This window comes from Cottoperca gobio, chromosome 13, assembly GCF_900634415.1.
Source record: "Cottoperca gobio chromosome 13, fCotGob3.1, whole genome shotgun sequence".
NCBI lineage: Eukaryota > Metazoa > Chordata > Actinopteri > Perciformes > Bovichtidae > Cottoperca > Cottoperca gobio.
The window spans coordinates 10,255,807-10,268,541 of NC_041367.1; the positions used below are offsets into that span (position 1 = coordinate 10,255,807).

Consider the following 12,735-nt stretch of genomic DNA (forward strand, 5'->3'; position numbering starts at 1 on the left):
CTTCTGTTTAATCATGATGCGATGTCAAGGGGATATATATATATATATATATATACAGTATATCAAACCAAACCTTTTTAAAGAACGTCCTCTTTGATCAAAAGCATTTTTACGCAAATCATCATTAAACCTTGAGTGGACTACTTTGTGAGAATGAACACTAACATTATTCTAAGGTTGTGTAGCATCAGAAAGAGTTTAATAACAGAGCTGTAATATCTGAAAAAAAGTGTAACCTTTGTGTGCCATTAGGTGTGTATATCACTCAGTTGTTGAATATTCATCTTAAGTGTTCTGCAGGAGCATAAATAAGAAAACAGGAAGAAGTACAAAGGCATGACTTATAAAGCAAAAACTACCAACCACAATTTTCATTATTAAACTCTGAATCCTCCTTTGAGTATAGTTAGCGTACTGAAACTACTAGAATGATGACTATTTAAGCTAATTATCATGGTTGTTAGAATCTACCCTGCAGGGTTACACAAGGCAAGTAAAGCTTGCTAATGGTACAAGGTGGTTGAGATTTTTAACAGTACCTTCATGTGCCAAGTAATATTTCAAAACACTGCATCTTTTCCTTGTGTGACCTATGCCTTTAATAACTTACCAAAGAAAAACTGACATTATAACCTTAATAGCCTTTGCCTGCTTCCCACATCAGAAGACGCACTACAACCAAAACAAGCAGCTGGTGAAAAATGTCCTTTTCATTTCCTTCCACTGCGTTTGAAATAAGCTCCCCTGATTTTTCCCCCCAATTTTTGATCTCCTTGTTGTTTTACTGCAGCTTTTGGTCAGAGTGCACGCAGTTTGCACTGCCCCCATATACTGCGCTCACTATCTATCCGACTCTGGTTCTCTATAGCTGCTCACAGCAGTGGAGGGCTGACTGAACGAGATTACATTCAGAATGCCAACACTGCTGACCTAAACCCCTCGGAATGCAAAAACCTCAGAGAATGAGATGCTGCGAGATGCAAGATGTAAACAGACAAATAACGAGGAATGTCTTGCATGACAAAGGACGAGACCGTCCCTTTGGACAAGCTGGGCACTCTTATCATCATCTGAGAATGGCATGTACGCCGGCGCACAGCTTTGATATGTTTGGCAACTCGGCACTCCACGAGAGGTGAGACTGCCAACTTTCCACCACCCTGCTGCAGTATTGTCTCTTGACAGACAACGTGACACATAAAGGAGACAAAAGAGTGAGAGATAGAGGGATGGGTGTACAAGACCACACGAGGAGGGAGGTGTGAGGAAACAAAGTGAAATAGTCTGCTCTTGGGCAGAGAACGAGAGAGAGAGCTCCATGTTGAACCTGAAGAGACAGACAGAGGGAGAAGGGGAAGAGAGGACGAGAGGACGAGAGGAAGAAAGACATCCCACTGTGGGCTCCCGCTACTCCGTGGCCCAGGGGTGCCGGGGGTTGCCATAGTGACTGGATGACCACTGATGGCGGCGTGAACAGTTGAGAGATTGAGACCGAAGACTACTGTGAGATCCAGAGTGAGACTATAGCGGAGAGAACGAGGGAGAAGCAAGAGAAACATCTCTTCTTCTACAAACCCCCTGATGTCTCCTGTTTATGTCACCTCCACTCTAACCATCCATCCATCGTCTTCTAGAAATAATGGAGGTGTGTATTAATCACCAAGAGGCCAAATGCTGTTGCCAAACACCCTCGCTTCCTCGGCTCCAACAATCACCGTTATTGATGCCGTCAGGGCTCTTTACAAACACAAGTCACCAATCAGGAGAAGCTTCTGCATTGTGTTGGAGTCAAAGTGTCCAAGGTGTTAATAATGTTCTGAGACGGTAATTATACGTATGTGCAATTAACACATACAGGTCAGACGGTAACGATACAGACGGAAATAATGCCCACTAAAGTTGTGGGAAAGTTGTTTCTCTCACATGATGAACTTTGACTTTGGATAATACCTTTATATTTATATGTCAACAGATGGATAATAGATGAGAAGGACATGAAATAATCAGTCCACCTGATTTGCTTCAATGACTTTCAAAACAGCTTCTATTAATCCACAAACACTGTATTAGAAAGTAGACAAAGGGGCTCCTTCGTTTTACGAGTCCGTCCTTACTCACACTAATCCACTTAACTGTGCAGAATTCTCACTTATGGGAGATTAATCGTTTAACACAACTTGATTCAACAATCTCATCCATATCATTTGATGTAAAAGGTTTGTTTGACAAATTGCCTCAATTCTTTTGTCTTTTATTTTGGAGCAGACTCTAGATTCTAAAAACTCTGTCTTAGAAAAGATGTGCCCACTGCCAAAAGTGCATAAATTCACAAAATCCGTCTTCTGATTCAAGACAGCAGAGGGATTGTGGTGGGGGTAAAAGGTATTTACATTTTATGCATTGCACTCTTTGTGTGCTGGGAATACAATCTCTACCTTTACAGATTAAAACTGAAGACTACCCAACTTCTTCTCCCAGTTAAAGAAATCCTTCTCCCCATATACACAATTATTTTTAGCCCTGAAACCTTTTTTGCCGCCAGCGTTTTTCACTTACTTTTCCTCTATGAGATATATAAGAGTTAAATAAATGTGGATCTGGGGAACTTTCTGTCGATATAAAGCAAAGACTGTAGACATAGAATAAAGACAGGTTATCAGTGCATGAATAACACAGCGAGCATGTGAACCATACTAACCCGTTCCAAAATTATATGTGACATGGTGGCGTTGGCATCGACTATAATAGTGGCAGTCTTGTCATCTCGTATCTCCTTCAGGAGCGGGGTCGGGTCGTTGCTGTCATCAAGCATGCGCACTGACAAAGTCTCCTTGGAGATGAGGAACTGCCTGAGGAGTTGCTCCAGGTTCAATAAGCCTGCCGGTAAGACACACACACACACACACACACACACACACACACACACACACACACACACACACACACATACACACACACACACACACACACAAAAAAGAAAATTAATTGTTACTTGTAATGAAAGGGAAGACTCTCACAATGGTATGCAGTAATATAGTGTAGTATATAATAGTATTTTTTCTTTAAGTTGATAAAACACATAGCAAAGAAGTTAAGGGAGAGTGAAGGGCATTTAGAGAATCATGTTGTTAATGTAGAATGAACTTACACTATCACCAACTACAAACAAATGTGCCTCTTGTTAGTTTTCTGCCACATTTGACACACACAGTGAATCCATAAAAAGGTTTTCCGTGCGGAACACGTGGACTAATTACCTTTACAATTATTGTAAAGCCATCGAACACAAAGGGACGTTTCAGCAACTTCTCTTGTGCTCGATCCCATGGTAATAGACCGTTTGACTCTAGCCAGGTAAGAGGTATTTGCCCTAATTAAAGCATGGCCGACCTAATCAAAGCACTCCCAGCAGCATTTCACCAGTCACTCGGCATCCATATGTAAGCAGACCCTGAGATGTTATTGGACTAATATTCCATATAAGAGACTCATTTGTGAGGTGTGCCACAGGGAACAAAATACAACCTGAATGAGTCTCAGAGTAATAAACCATGGCATGTTGGGGTGATAGTTACATTGGCCTGACCTTGGCAATTTGGCAGATCTCATCACACTTATGTAACATTTCTCGATGTTGGCAAGGAGAGTCATATGAGAAGGACGTAACTTTGCGGGGAAGGACCTGCATTAGCTGAGCCTCCATCTGCTATGACTATTATAAAGTAATAATGAAATGGCACTCTCCGTCACACGGAGACCAATTTTGGTGCAACAATTTCAAGTTATCAAGCTGACTCTTTAAACTTCTTCACAGCACATTAACAAAAGCTACAGTACTGCCCCAGACACCATCATCATCTCTAATGGCTTCTATAATTATGTCTCACTTACTGTCTTTCAGCCTGTCTGTACAGCAGTATATCACCGTGTGTGTTTGTCTTGCTGTACCTGGCTACCTGTGTCTGTGCACTCATGAGACATCACTTCTGGCTGCTCCTCGCTCGCCTGGCTGTGTCTCCGACCTGTCAGATCGGCTTCCTCTGTAGTATAACGCGGAATAACTTTGATGAGCTTGAAATAGCTTTTGCTAAATCGCCCTCCTTTCCTGCCTCCTGCATCCACTCTCTACAGCTTCTTGCCGCTTCTTGTTCATGACATTAGACATTGTACTAAATCTAGCTGGCTAAACAACACACACACATTCACAAGCAAATTGAGGGACACACACAAGAAAAGCAAATTTTAGGTGTTTTGGCTGCACAGGATATAAAAAAGGAGTCAGATTGTTTTTTTTCACTAGAGTACTTTACAGCAGTCATGTTGTTCCCTCACTACTCTGGTAAAGCAGCTTCAATCAAATGAAAAACATGCAGCTGAATGAAAACAAATTATCTTCTGAAGTTAGACATGTACAAAACCCTGTGCAAAGAAAAAAACATTAATGTGTGTGTGTGTGTGTGTGTGTGTGTGTGTGTGTGTGTGTGTGTATGTGTGTGTGTGTGTGTGTGTGTGTTGTCCTCTAACGTACAGGTCTTTTCTTTTCCATAGACTTTGAGGTGCTCTGTGTGATTTTACTTGTCTTTTTGAGGACCAAGTTTAAGTCCTTGAAAATGACGACATTTAAAAAAGGTTTTTATATTTCCATTTAATCAAATCCCGTGTTTGATACAATGTATGGTAGCCATTTCTCAACGATACCCATTCAATGTATTTACATTTTGCATTTACATATCTTTATATAATACATTGTTACTAATGGAATCAGCAAATCCTGTGCAGGATCCAATTTACCACACACACACACACACACACACACACACACACCACACACACACGCACTCACTCACACGCACACACACGCGAGATTGACAGGAAACAATCCATGTAAGTACTCTGACATTTGGGTTTGTAATTGTATCTAAGCCACATCTGCCTCACAGTAAACTGATGGCATCCACACTGTGATAAGTTATTGCAAATGCAAACCAAATGTTCTTTTACTGCTGCCGCTTCAAATCAAAAGCATTCAACTGACAAACTACAGGATGGCTTTTACTGTGAAGCAGCCACAGAAGATGCAGCTATTACCAACAGAAACCTGGACTGAAGATAACTGAGAGGTGCTCTGCGTAGTTTTCTTATAGAAAAAGAAAGTTATGTATCCTTGAGGTCCAACAACTGTGTTGAATGTATTTCCATTCTCAAAAATCACTTGCAAAGTTAATTCTTCATGTATTTTAAATCCTGTATTGTTTACATTCATGTTTCGTATCTTGCAGTTTTTCCTGCCTTTGCTGGAGCATTGCTGTGTTTCTGGGACATTACCACCACTTCAAGCTCAGAGGAATAGATCGGTGGAAGACTGGCAGGAATGTGGATTGTGTCACCAGCGTGCAAGAGAAAAATACAACGTGGGACCCAATAAAAGAACATGCAGCTTCATAGTGATATTGGGTTTAAAGAATATTTATTGGTTTAATTCCACACATTACTGCAGTAGTGTACACCCCGTCACACACACCCATCAGGCCGGGTGTTAAGTTACTCTTTACGGGTTATTACTTTAAGGAACGTGTACGTTCTAAATTTAAGTTACGGTTTGAATCTAGGGAAGTCATCATGTCAAAGTGGATCCTCACAAGTATTGAAGTATTAACTCGTGTGCTAACTCATTGGCATGGATGACACATGGCTCTGACTCTCTCTCAGGCGCACAGATAAAGGTGAGGCCTGACATCCGGCGCTCATTTACCTTTCACATACTGTCACAACAGGGTGCCTGCAAAATCCTACACACGCACACACACACACACACACACACACGTGCACACACACATTTATTTTATGGACACACAAAAGCAAGTACTGTCACCACACAGAGGCCCCAGTAGTATAAAAACATTAACCTGTGAATATATTACACGAGCGTAATATGAATTCCTTGACGGGCGTAGGTGAATAATGTATAATGAAAGAGGAAGCTTTTAACACCGACCCAAACGCATTAATGACAGCCATACATTATGATGACTTATCATTTAGCCTTCAGCAGAGTGTAAGACCTAGTTTTATGACTGGGCATCACTTTAAAATGTAAAATATTCAAAGTACTGTATGTCTGAACATATTCCCATTCCCATTAACCCAAATAACAAGTACAACCATCAATACTGACTATAATCCACCTGTCACACGTGATGGTGCTGATCTCATGTGCTCCTGCTGATCATTCATGGTCTCTCTGCACACAACATTCATATTCATGCGGCACAAATGACTTATTCTTGCAGAAAGCTTTTTTTGTAGATTTTCCAGCTTGAGTGTGATATTACCTTGTGGCGAGTGTAAGTGCTCAATAGCAAAAAAAAACCAACCATTGTAGACGAGAAATGAGAAAAATGGCAAAAAGGCAAAGATAGCAGAGTTCATGTGAACTTGTTATGTTGGAAAAATGCCCCCTGTAGAGTGTGTTGCAAAGGGATACTTCTATTTGAAGTCTCTGACTTTTTATTTAGTCTTAAAAGGACAGGTAAGAATAAGATAAATCATGGGAGAGACATAAAGGGATGACAGCTCCCTGCTGGATTTAAATCCAGTATGTCACAAAGTAGGTTTCCATCCATCTTTTTTTATAGGCATTTTTGAGTGTAAATGCCAAAAGAGCAGGAAAAAAAAAACCATGCAGACTTGGTGAATAAATCATGTAGCTTTTACGTCCAGATGAGGAGAGCGTAATATCATATTTTCTACATTGTTTTTTTACCGTTCAAGGTCTTATTGCCGCTCTTTTAATTCTGTTTTCTTGTTGTTCCCTGTCCTTCTCCGATGGTTTAATGGCACCTGACTGGAGAATTAGCACCACCAGCTGTTCATCTTAATGTGCCCAGCTCCTAATATTCGCATAACCATAGTGAATGGAAACTCACATTAATTAGCATTTTCTGTATAAACCTGTATAGTCACGTGACAGTTACATCTAGAATACTGTTTATGATTATCAGGAGATGCATCTTGATGTGTTTTTGGATGGAAAGGTCCACATTTCATTGATCCTTCGTCATTTTTTAATGAAATAAAAAGAATAAGCATTGCATTTTACTCCAGCAAAGAGAAATACTGCAATGCACAAAAACCCCACTTGCTCTCCACAAATCCAAAATCTAATTTTACTGGGTCAACAATTATTTTTCTTTAAAAAGCAGCAACTGCCCTCCATCTGTTCAATGAGAAGCTTTTACAACTACGGCGAGCTGCTGCTTCTCGCACCATCACCAAGACCAACAAGCCAAGACATAATTAACATTTTTGAAGTAATTATGTAGTATTAAGACCATCCCCTGCAATTACTGAGTTCCCATCATACTTAAATCACTGATACAGTCCTGCTCACAAGTCATTGAGATGTCTCTTCCATCTGACTAACGCTGATTACAGATTAGTGATGTAGACACAGTAGGTCAACAGTGAGTAATCGTAATTCATTAGATGACATGGACATTCAATCATCAGAATAAGGCACACTGTATAACATTTAAAAAAAAAAGTTTATAGTGGAACCCTGATACAAGTAGTCAAAGTGTTGTTTTCTATTGTAGCTGCAGTGGAACGATGCAGTGAGCTGAAATGGCAAACCTTGCTCTCCAACTGTGCCTTTCAAAGGTGAAAAAATGTTCCGCAAAGCATTTGAGGCCTGCTGTTTTGTTGAACTTAGGAAATCCTGTACCTGCACTGCAGCTCCAGTCAAAATTCAGAGTTTATGGGATGTTCTCTTTCAGCTTACTGACAGCTGCACCAAATAATGCTGTAGCACAGCGTGTGTGAGAGCAGGAAGGGCATGCATGTGAATGTGTAAGGTTTGCACAGTGTGCGTGTGCATGCAGGCGAGCCCTGTGTGTGCATTTTTTAATCGCGTCTCCTTTCATTTACCAAAGGCCACAGCCACACAACAAGTGGGGCCACCCGGCAGGTCTAAAAATTCAACCACATGGACGGTGTTCTGGGCTGCTCACTGCACACACATCTATAGTGCAGGTTCGCTATATTAACGTCCGTCCTGTTGTGTAATGTGCCTGTGGGCACAGCTCCACCTCGACTCCTGCCTCCTCAACCATGGCTGGAAAATATTCAAGAATTGGCCATGCTCTATTAGGCTGTCAGGGGCTTGGGTGATTAATGAGGCCGCCACATGTGGACGAGCCACCGACAGCAGGCTGCCAATCGACCAACTGGCTGCGTGAGCTAACGGGGATGGGTGGGGCTGGGCTAGACGGAGCCAAAGTGGAATGGGTTTCAGCTGATGCTATTGCTGAACACAGACCTTTACACACACATACACGGATACAAGCATACACACACACACACACACACACACACACACACACACACACACACACACACACACATACACGGATACCAGCACACACACACACACACACACACAAATCCAGGCATGCTGCCATTTGCTCCATTTTCTATTGAATGAACGAGGGTCACATGAGAGAGTGCAATCAATACAGCCGCGTCATTTCCTGGACTGTCTCCCTCTTGTTAATGTAAAATTCTAGTGTGGTTACGTCCTTCCCTTTCCTCACCCCAATCACTACATTTCACCTCTCCCACATCTGCCGAAGAGCATCCTCTCATGTCCTCTCCTCCCCTCCCTCATTTCGGACTCCCCTTGGTGTGGTCTATCTACCTCTCATCTCCCCTCATTTCATTTATTTTCATTTCATTTAATTTCCTTTCCAGTCCTCTCTTAGCCTAGTGACACAGAATAAGAACTTCCCCACCAACCTGCACACCCACACACATCTAGAGGGAACAATAAAAGTAATGTTAAAATGAGTTTCTTTTCTCCAAACTCGCTAATATTAAAGTCAAAGGGTGCCTAAAAGGTTGACTACTTATCTCTTTTCTCGCCAGAGCTGTTTTAATCAACTCTCGATGGAATAAACGTCACAGAAACATGATCTGTGCCCTGAATTGGAAGAATGACTGACATGTACAGAAACACCAAGAAGGAAAAACAAGTAATGATATATTTTAACCCTTGCCGTTATAATGAGTTATGTAGTGGGGTTGGTTTAAACTACGATTAGATGTATTGTGTTTTTGTTTCGTACGTTAAATTAAACGTACTAAAACGTAACGTCTGATAATCAAATGGCCAAATAGCCTCACATTTGCATTCATTCATTGTACATTTCTTAGCCATTTAAAGCTCTATAAACACTTATGTTTTGGTTTAATACACAGAACTTTGAGTGACAAATCTCTTCTTAAAGGTTATGAATGAAAGGAGGCCAGTGAAAGAGGAAGTTGAAGGCAGAAGAACTGAGAACAGAGATAGGCGGGTGGGCGGTTCACAGTGGCTCATTGCCATCTCTGGGCTGTCTGAGACATGGTTGATGTCTCAAGCCTATTTCCTTTCTTCAAAGCATGGTGCTGATTAGGAAAAAGGTTAGCGGGTGCCACTCAGGGTCATGGTGCCTTTGTCTAGGGAGTTGTAATTACTGCTTGCTGGACTGCAAGAGGGTGGGAACAGGCCATGATTTAATCTTCCTCTCTATTTACGAAAATAACTTCTCTCAAGGAGATTTTCAAGCTTTTTTTTAAGGTCATTCAGTTTAGTATCTTCAGAATCTAACGAGCGCCTTTGACAAGGAGGCGGTCAGAACACTTGTGGATACAACTGCGAACTTCATCCTCATTCTTTTTTGTCTGTCTTAAAGATTTGTTGAGTTGAGTGTACACAGAGTCTTGCAGACATCACAAGGTTGAAGACAGATTATACAGTGACACAGTGTAACGTGCTCAATCATTATTTTTTATTTAAGGATGATGACGTCAATGCAAATGAGAAAAGATTCCACAGTAAACATGATTTATTTTGTGATGCAGATGCCAGGCACGTTGATGCGAGGGAGTGCTAGCTGTGGGGTGCAGCAGCTGCTTCAGAAGGGAGCGTGTCACAAGGTGAGATGTTGATAAGCAACGCATCTGTTGTCAGAACACAGTGTGCGTGCGAGAAACGTATGTGTGCTAACACGTGTTAAAGGATAGCAGACATTAAACAAAAATGTTTGCACTTTGTTGGCAGATTCTCTGTGTGATTGTGTATCTTGCTGTGAAGGTGTGAACCCTGTACTCACAGTCAGCCTGTGCACAGATGAGGCAGGAGGTGGTGCTGTTAAAGAAGTTGAGAAGGCCGGCGACAGCCAGGCTGATGTCGGTGTTGGTTGGCCTCAGATCCAGAGTGGTGAACCGGGGGAAGTGAACCTTCAGAATGTCTTCTGGAGCCACCTTGACATAGGGCACCTGCACAGAGAGGCTGATATCAGACTACCTGTTGCATTTTAATCATTCACACTTGACATTTCACATTCATGTTAAAAAAGACAGCAGACGTCTGCAGAAAGGACAACCGTAAAAGAGATCACACCAAGAGAAAAAGTGAGTGTGAACTGCAGAATAAAAATAGCACAATGCAAGAAGACAGCCACATGAAAGAATAGCTTTGTAGAAATGGGCTTAATCTGTTATAATAAATTACAAGCAAGAATGACCCAGGGGTCTGTGGCAATGTGCATATTCAATACACATATTTGGCACTGAAGCTCATGTACAAGTATAGATCTATAAAACGTATTTTTGTTCCAGCCACACGAGCAAAACCTTGTTAGAGAAATCTTTAGTACAACACCCCCTCACCCTCTGTGACAAAACATTTGTTCACCCGGCTCACTGTGGAACAGCTCAGCTGTGAGTTTCAGGTGATACCTTTACAACACATGCACACTCACACATAATGTCACAGCAGGTTATCCCAAAATATCTTATATATCTTTTTATTTCATTTGACAGAGACAGTGCACAGCTTCTCAGTTGTACCAGAGTTAGATATAAGCTACTTTACATCTGCAGTCCCTGGGCAGGAAACATAGTATAACATAAGAAAATGAACAAGAACATTTCATTACTGATATTAATATGATGACCAAACAGAAACATTTCCTGTTCATAGGAAAGTCAGACACAAACTGTTAGCTGTACTTTTTAAGCACTGTGTTAGATATATCATAATTAGCGTAATCAATAAAACGATGACAATGAGGTTACAGAGACTTCTAATTACTAATAACATCAATATCAGATGAACAGAATTGGCCAAACATATACTTAAATAAGTAAATAAAGGTATCATCTTTAATCATTTATGTTATATCATTTGTCATTGCACGACCAACAGACATCAGCAACTGAATGAAAACTGAACCATGTTGGACTGAGGTCATTGTTTGGCCGTGAACATGTAATGTATGCATGTGTGGAGACTCATTGTTCTGCAGCATTGTTCTACATTTTTGGAACTGTGTGTAAAGCCGCTAAATCTTTCTACACCATTTACCCACAATGGATGTGAACAGCCTCAAACCCCTTTTAAGCTGTGAGTCCTACATTTGCAGTGACTGTTAAAAATCTAATGTGCCGCCGGTAATACAATAGAAAAAGTAACACAGTCCTATACTTCAAACTTAAGAACAGATTGCCTGAAAATATTCTAACATGTTAATAATAAAAAATACACTTAAAATGACACTAAATATATTAATAACATGTAATAAGGTGTGTTGCCATTAGTCAGATTGCCTCACTGTGAGGCATACAATCTTCAGTGAGATAGATTGCCGTATTTTCACGGTATAGATTTGCAGTTGCTATATAAATATCTGTATTCCTTAGCCGGCCCTAATGAATTTATCATACCACCCTCTCTGCACTAACATGTATGTCTAGCACAGGCTCGTCTCTGCAGCTAACCTTGCAGCCTTCAACATTTCCCGAGAACAGCAACAAATCCGGACTAGAGCCACCTACAAATCTGCTAAACTTCAGGAAAATCATGAATTACTTGCAAACCAATTCAAACATGTCTCCCATCCAGTTTCCTCCAATGATATCCATCTGAGCTTCTGTTCTCCATGTGATGATGTGAACGGATACATGCTGCCTGGGCTTACAGTGAGGCCTGGGTAGAGTGAGAATAAGTGTGGCAGGTGTCGGGGTCGGTCAGCTGCCAAGGCATTGCAGTAGAGCGCAGTGGGGCTTGAAGGGGATTCGGGAGGACATGCTGGGTCTGAGAGGAGGGACAGGGAAGGGAGGCTCTTCATCATGGCAGATTGCCTGTCTCTGTGGTTCCCAGCACCAATACATAGCCTTCCCACTCGTCCCCATATCCCCTCGATTGGTTTTCCATCCCTGACCATCAGGGTGTAATGGAGTCCCTTGGTGTCTGGATGGATAGAGGCACAGCCACTACTGACAGCCCCTGCTGGAACGCCATTCAGACCTCTGAAGGAGTTCCAAAACCTGGGTAATAACCATTCACCACACTGGGGAAATTTGCCCCTCTTCAGGTGTGTCCTTCATCTTCCCTGTTGCATTTGTACAATCTCTCACTACCTTTTTCTCATTTCTGTCTCTTTCCCTCCTGTTTCTCTGCGTACCTCAGATTGTTTACTCTTTTTTTCCCACTTGACCCCTTTTCCCATACGTTCTTTCCTTCCTTTTCAGCACTGCAGACTGGTGCTGCCGACCTCTTTCACTTAGAAACCTGACACGCTTCGATAGGCTGTATCTGAGGCAGCAGGGGGCTTAGGAAGCAGCTTACACAAATGCACACACACACACACACACACACACACACACACACACACACACACACACACACTCACA

General features: G+C 41.6%; 1 protein-coding gene across 1 annotated transcript in view; it reads right to left on the reverse strand.

The window, feature by feature from the left end:
- grik4 (glutamate receptor, ionotropic, kainate 4) overlaps positions 1-12,735 on the reverse strand; it is a 272,241-nt gene that overhangs the window by 76,427 nt on the left and 183,079 nt on the right. Inside the window, 2 exon segments of the mRNA XM_029446271.1 lie at positions 2,699-2,877; positions 10,152-10,317. Coding sequence (XP_029302131.1) covers positions 2,699-2,877; positions 10,152-10,317 — 345 coding nt within the window.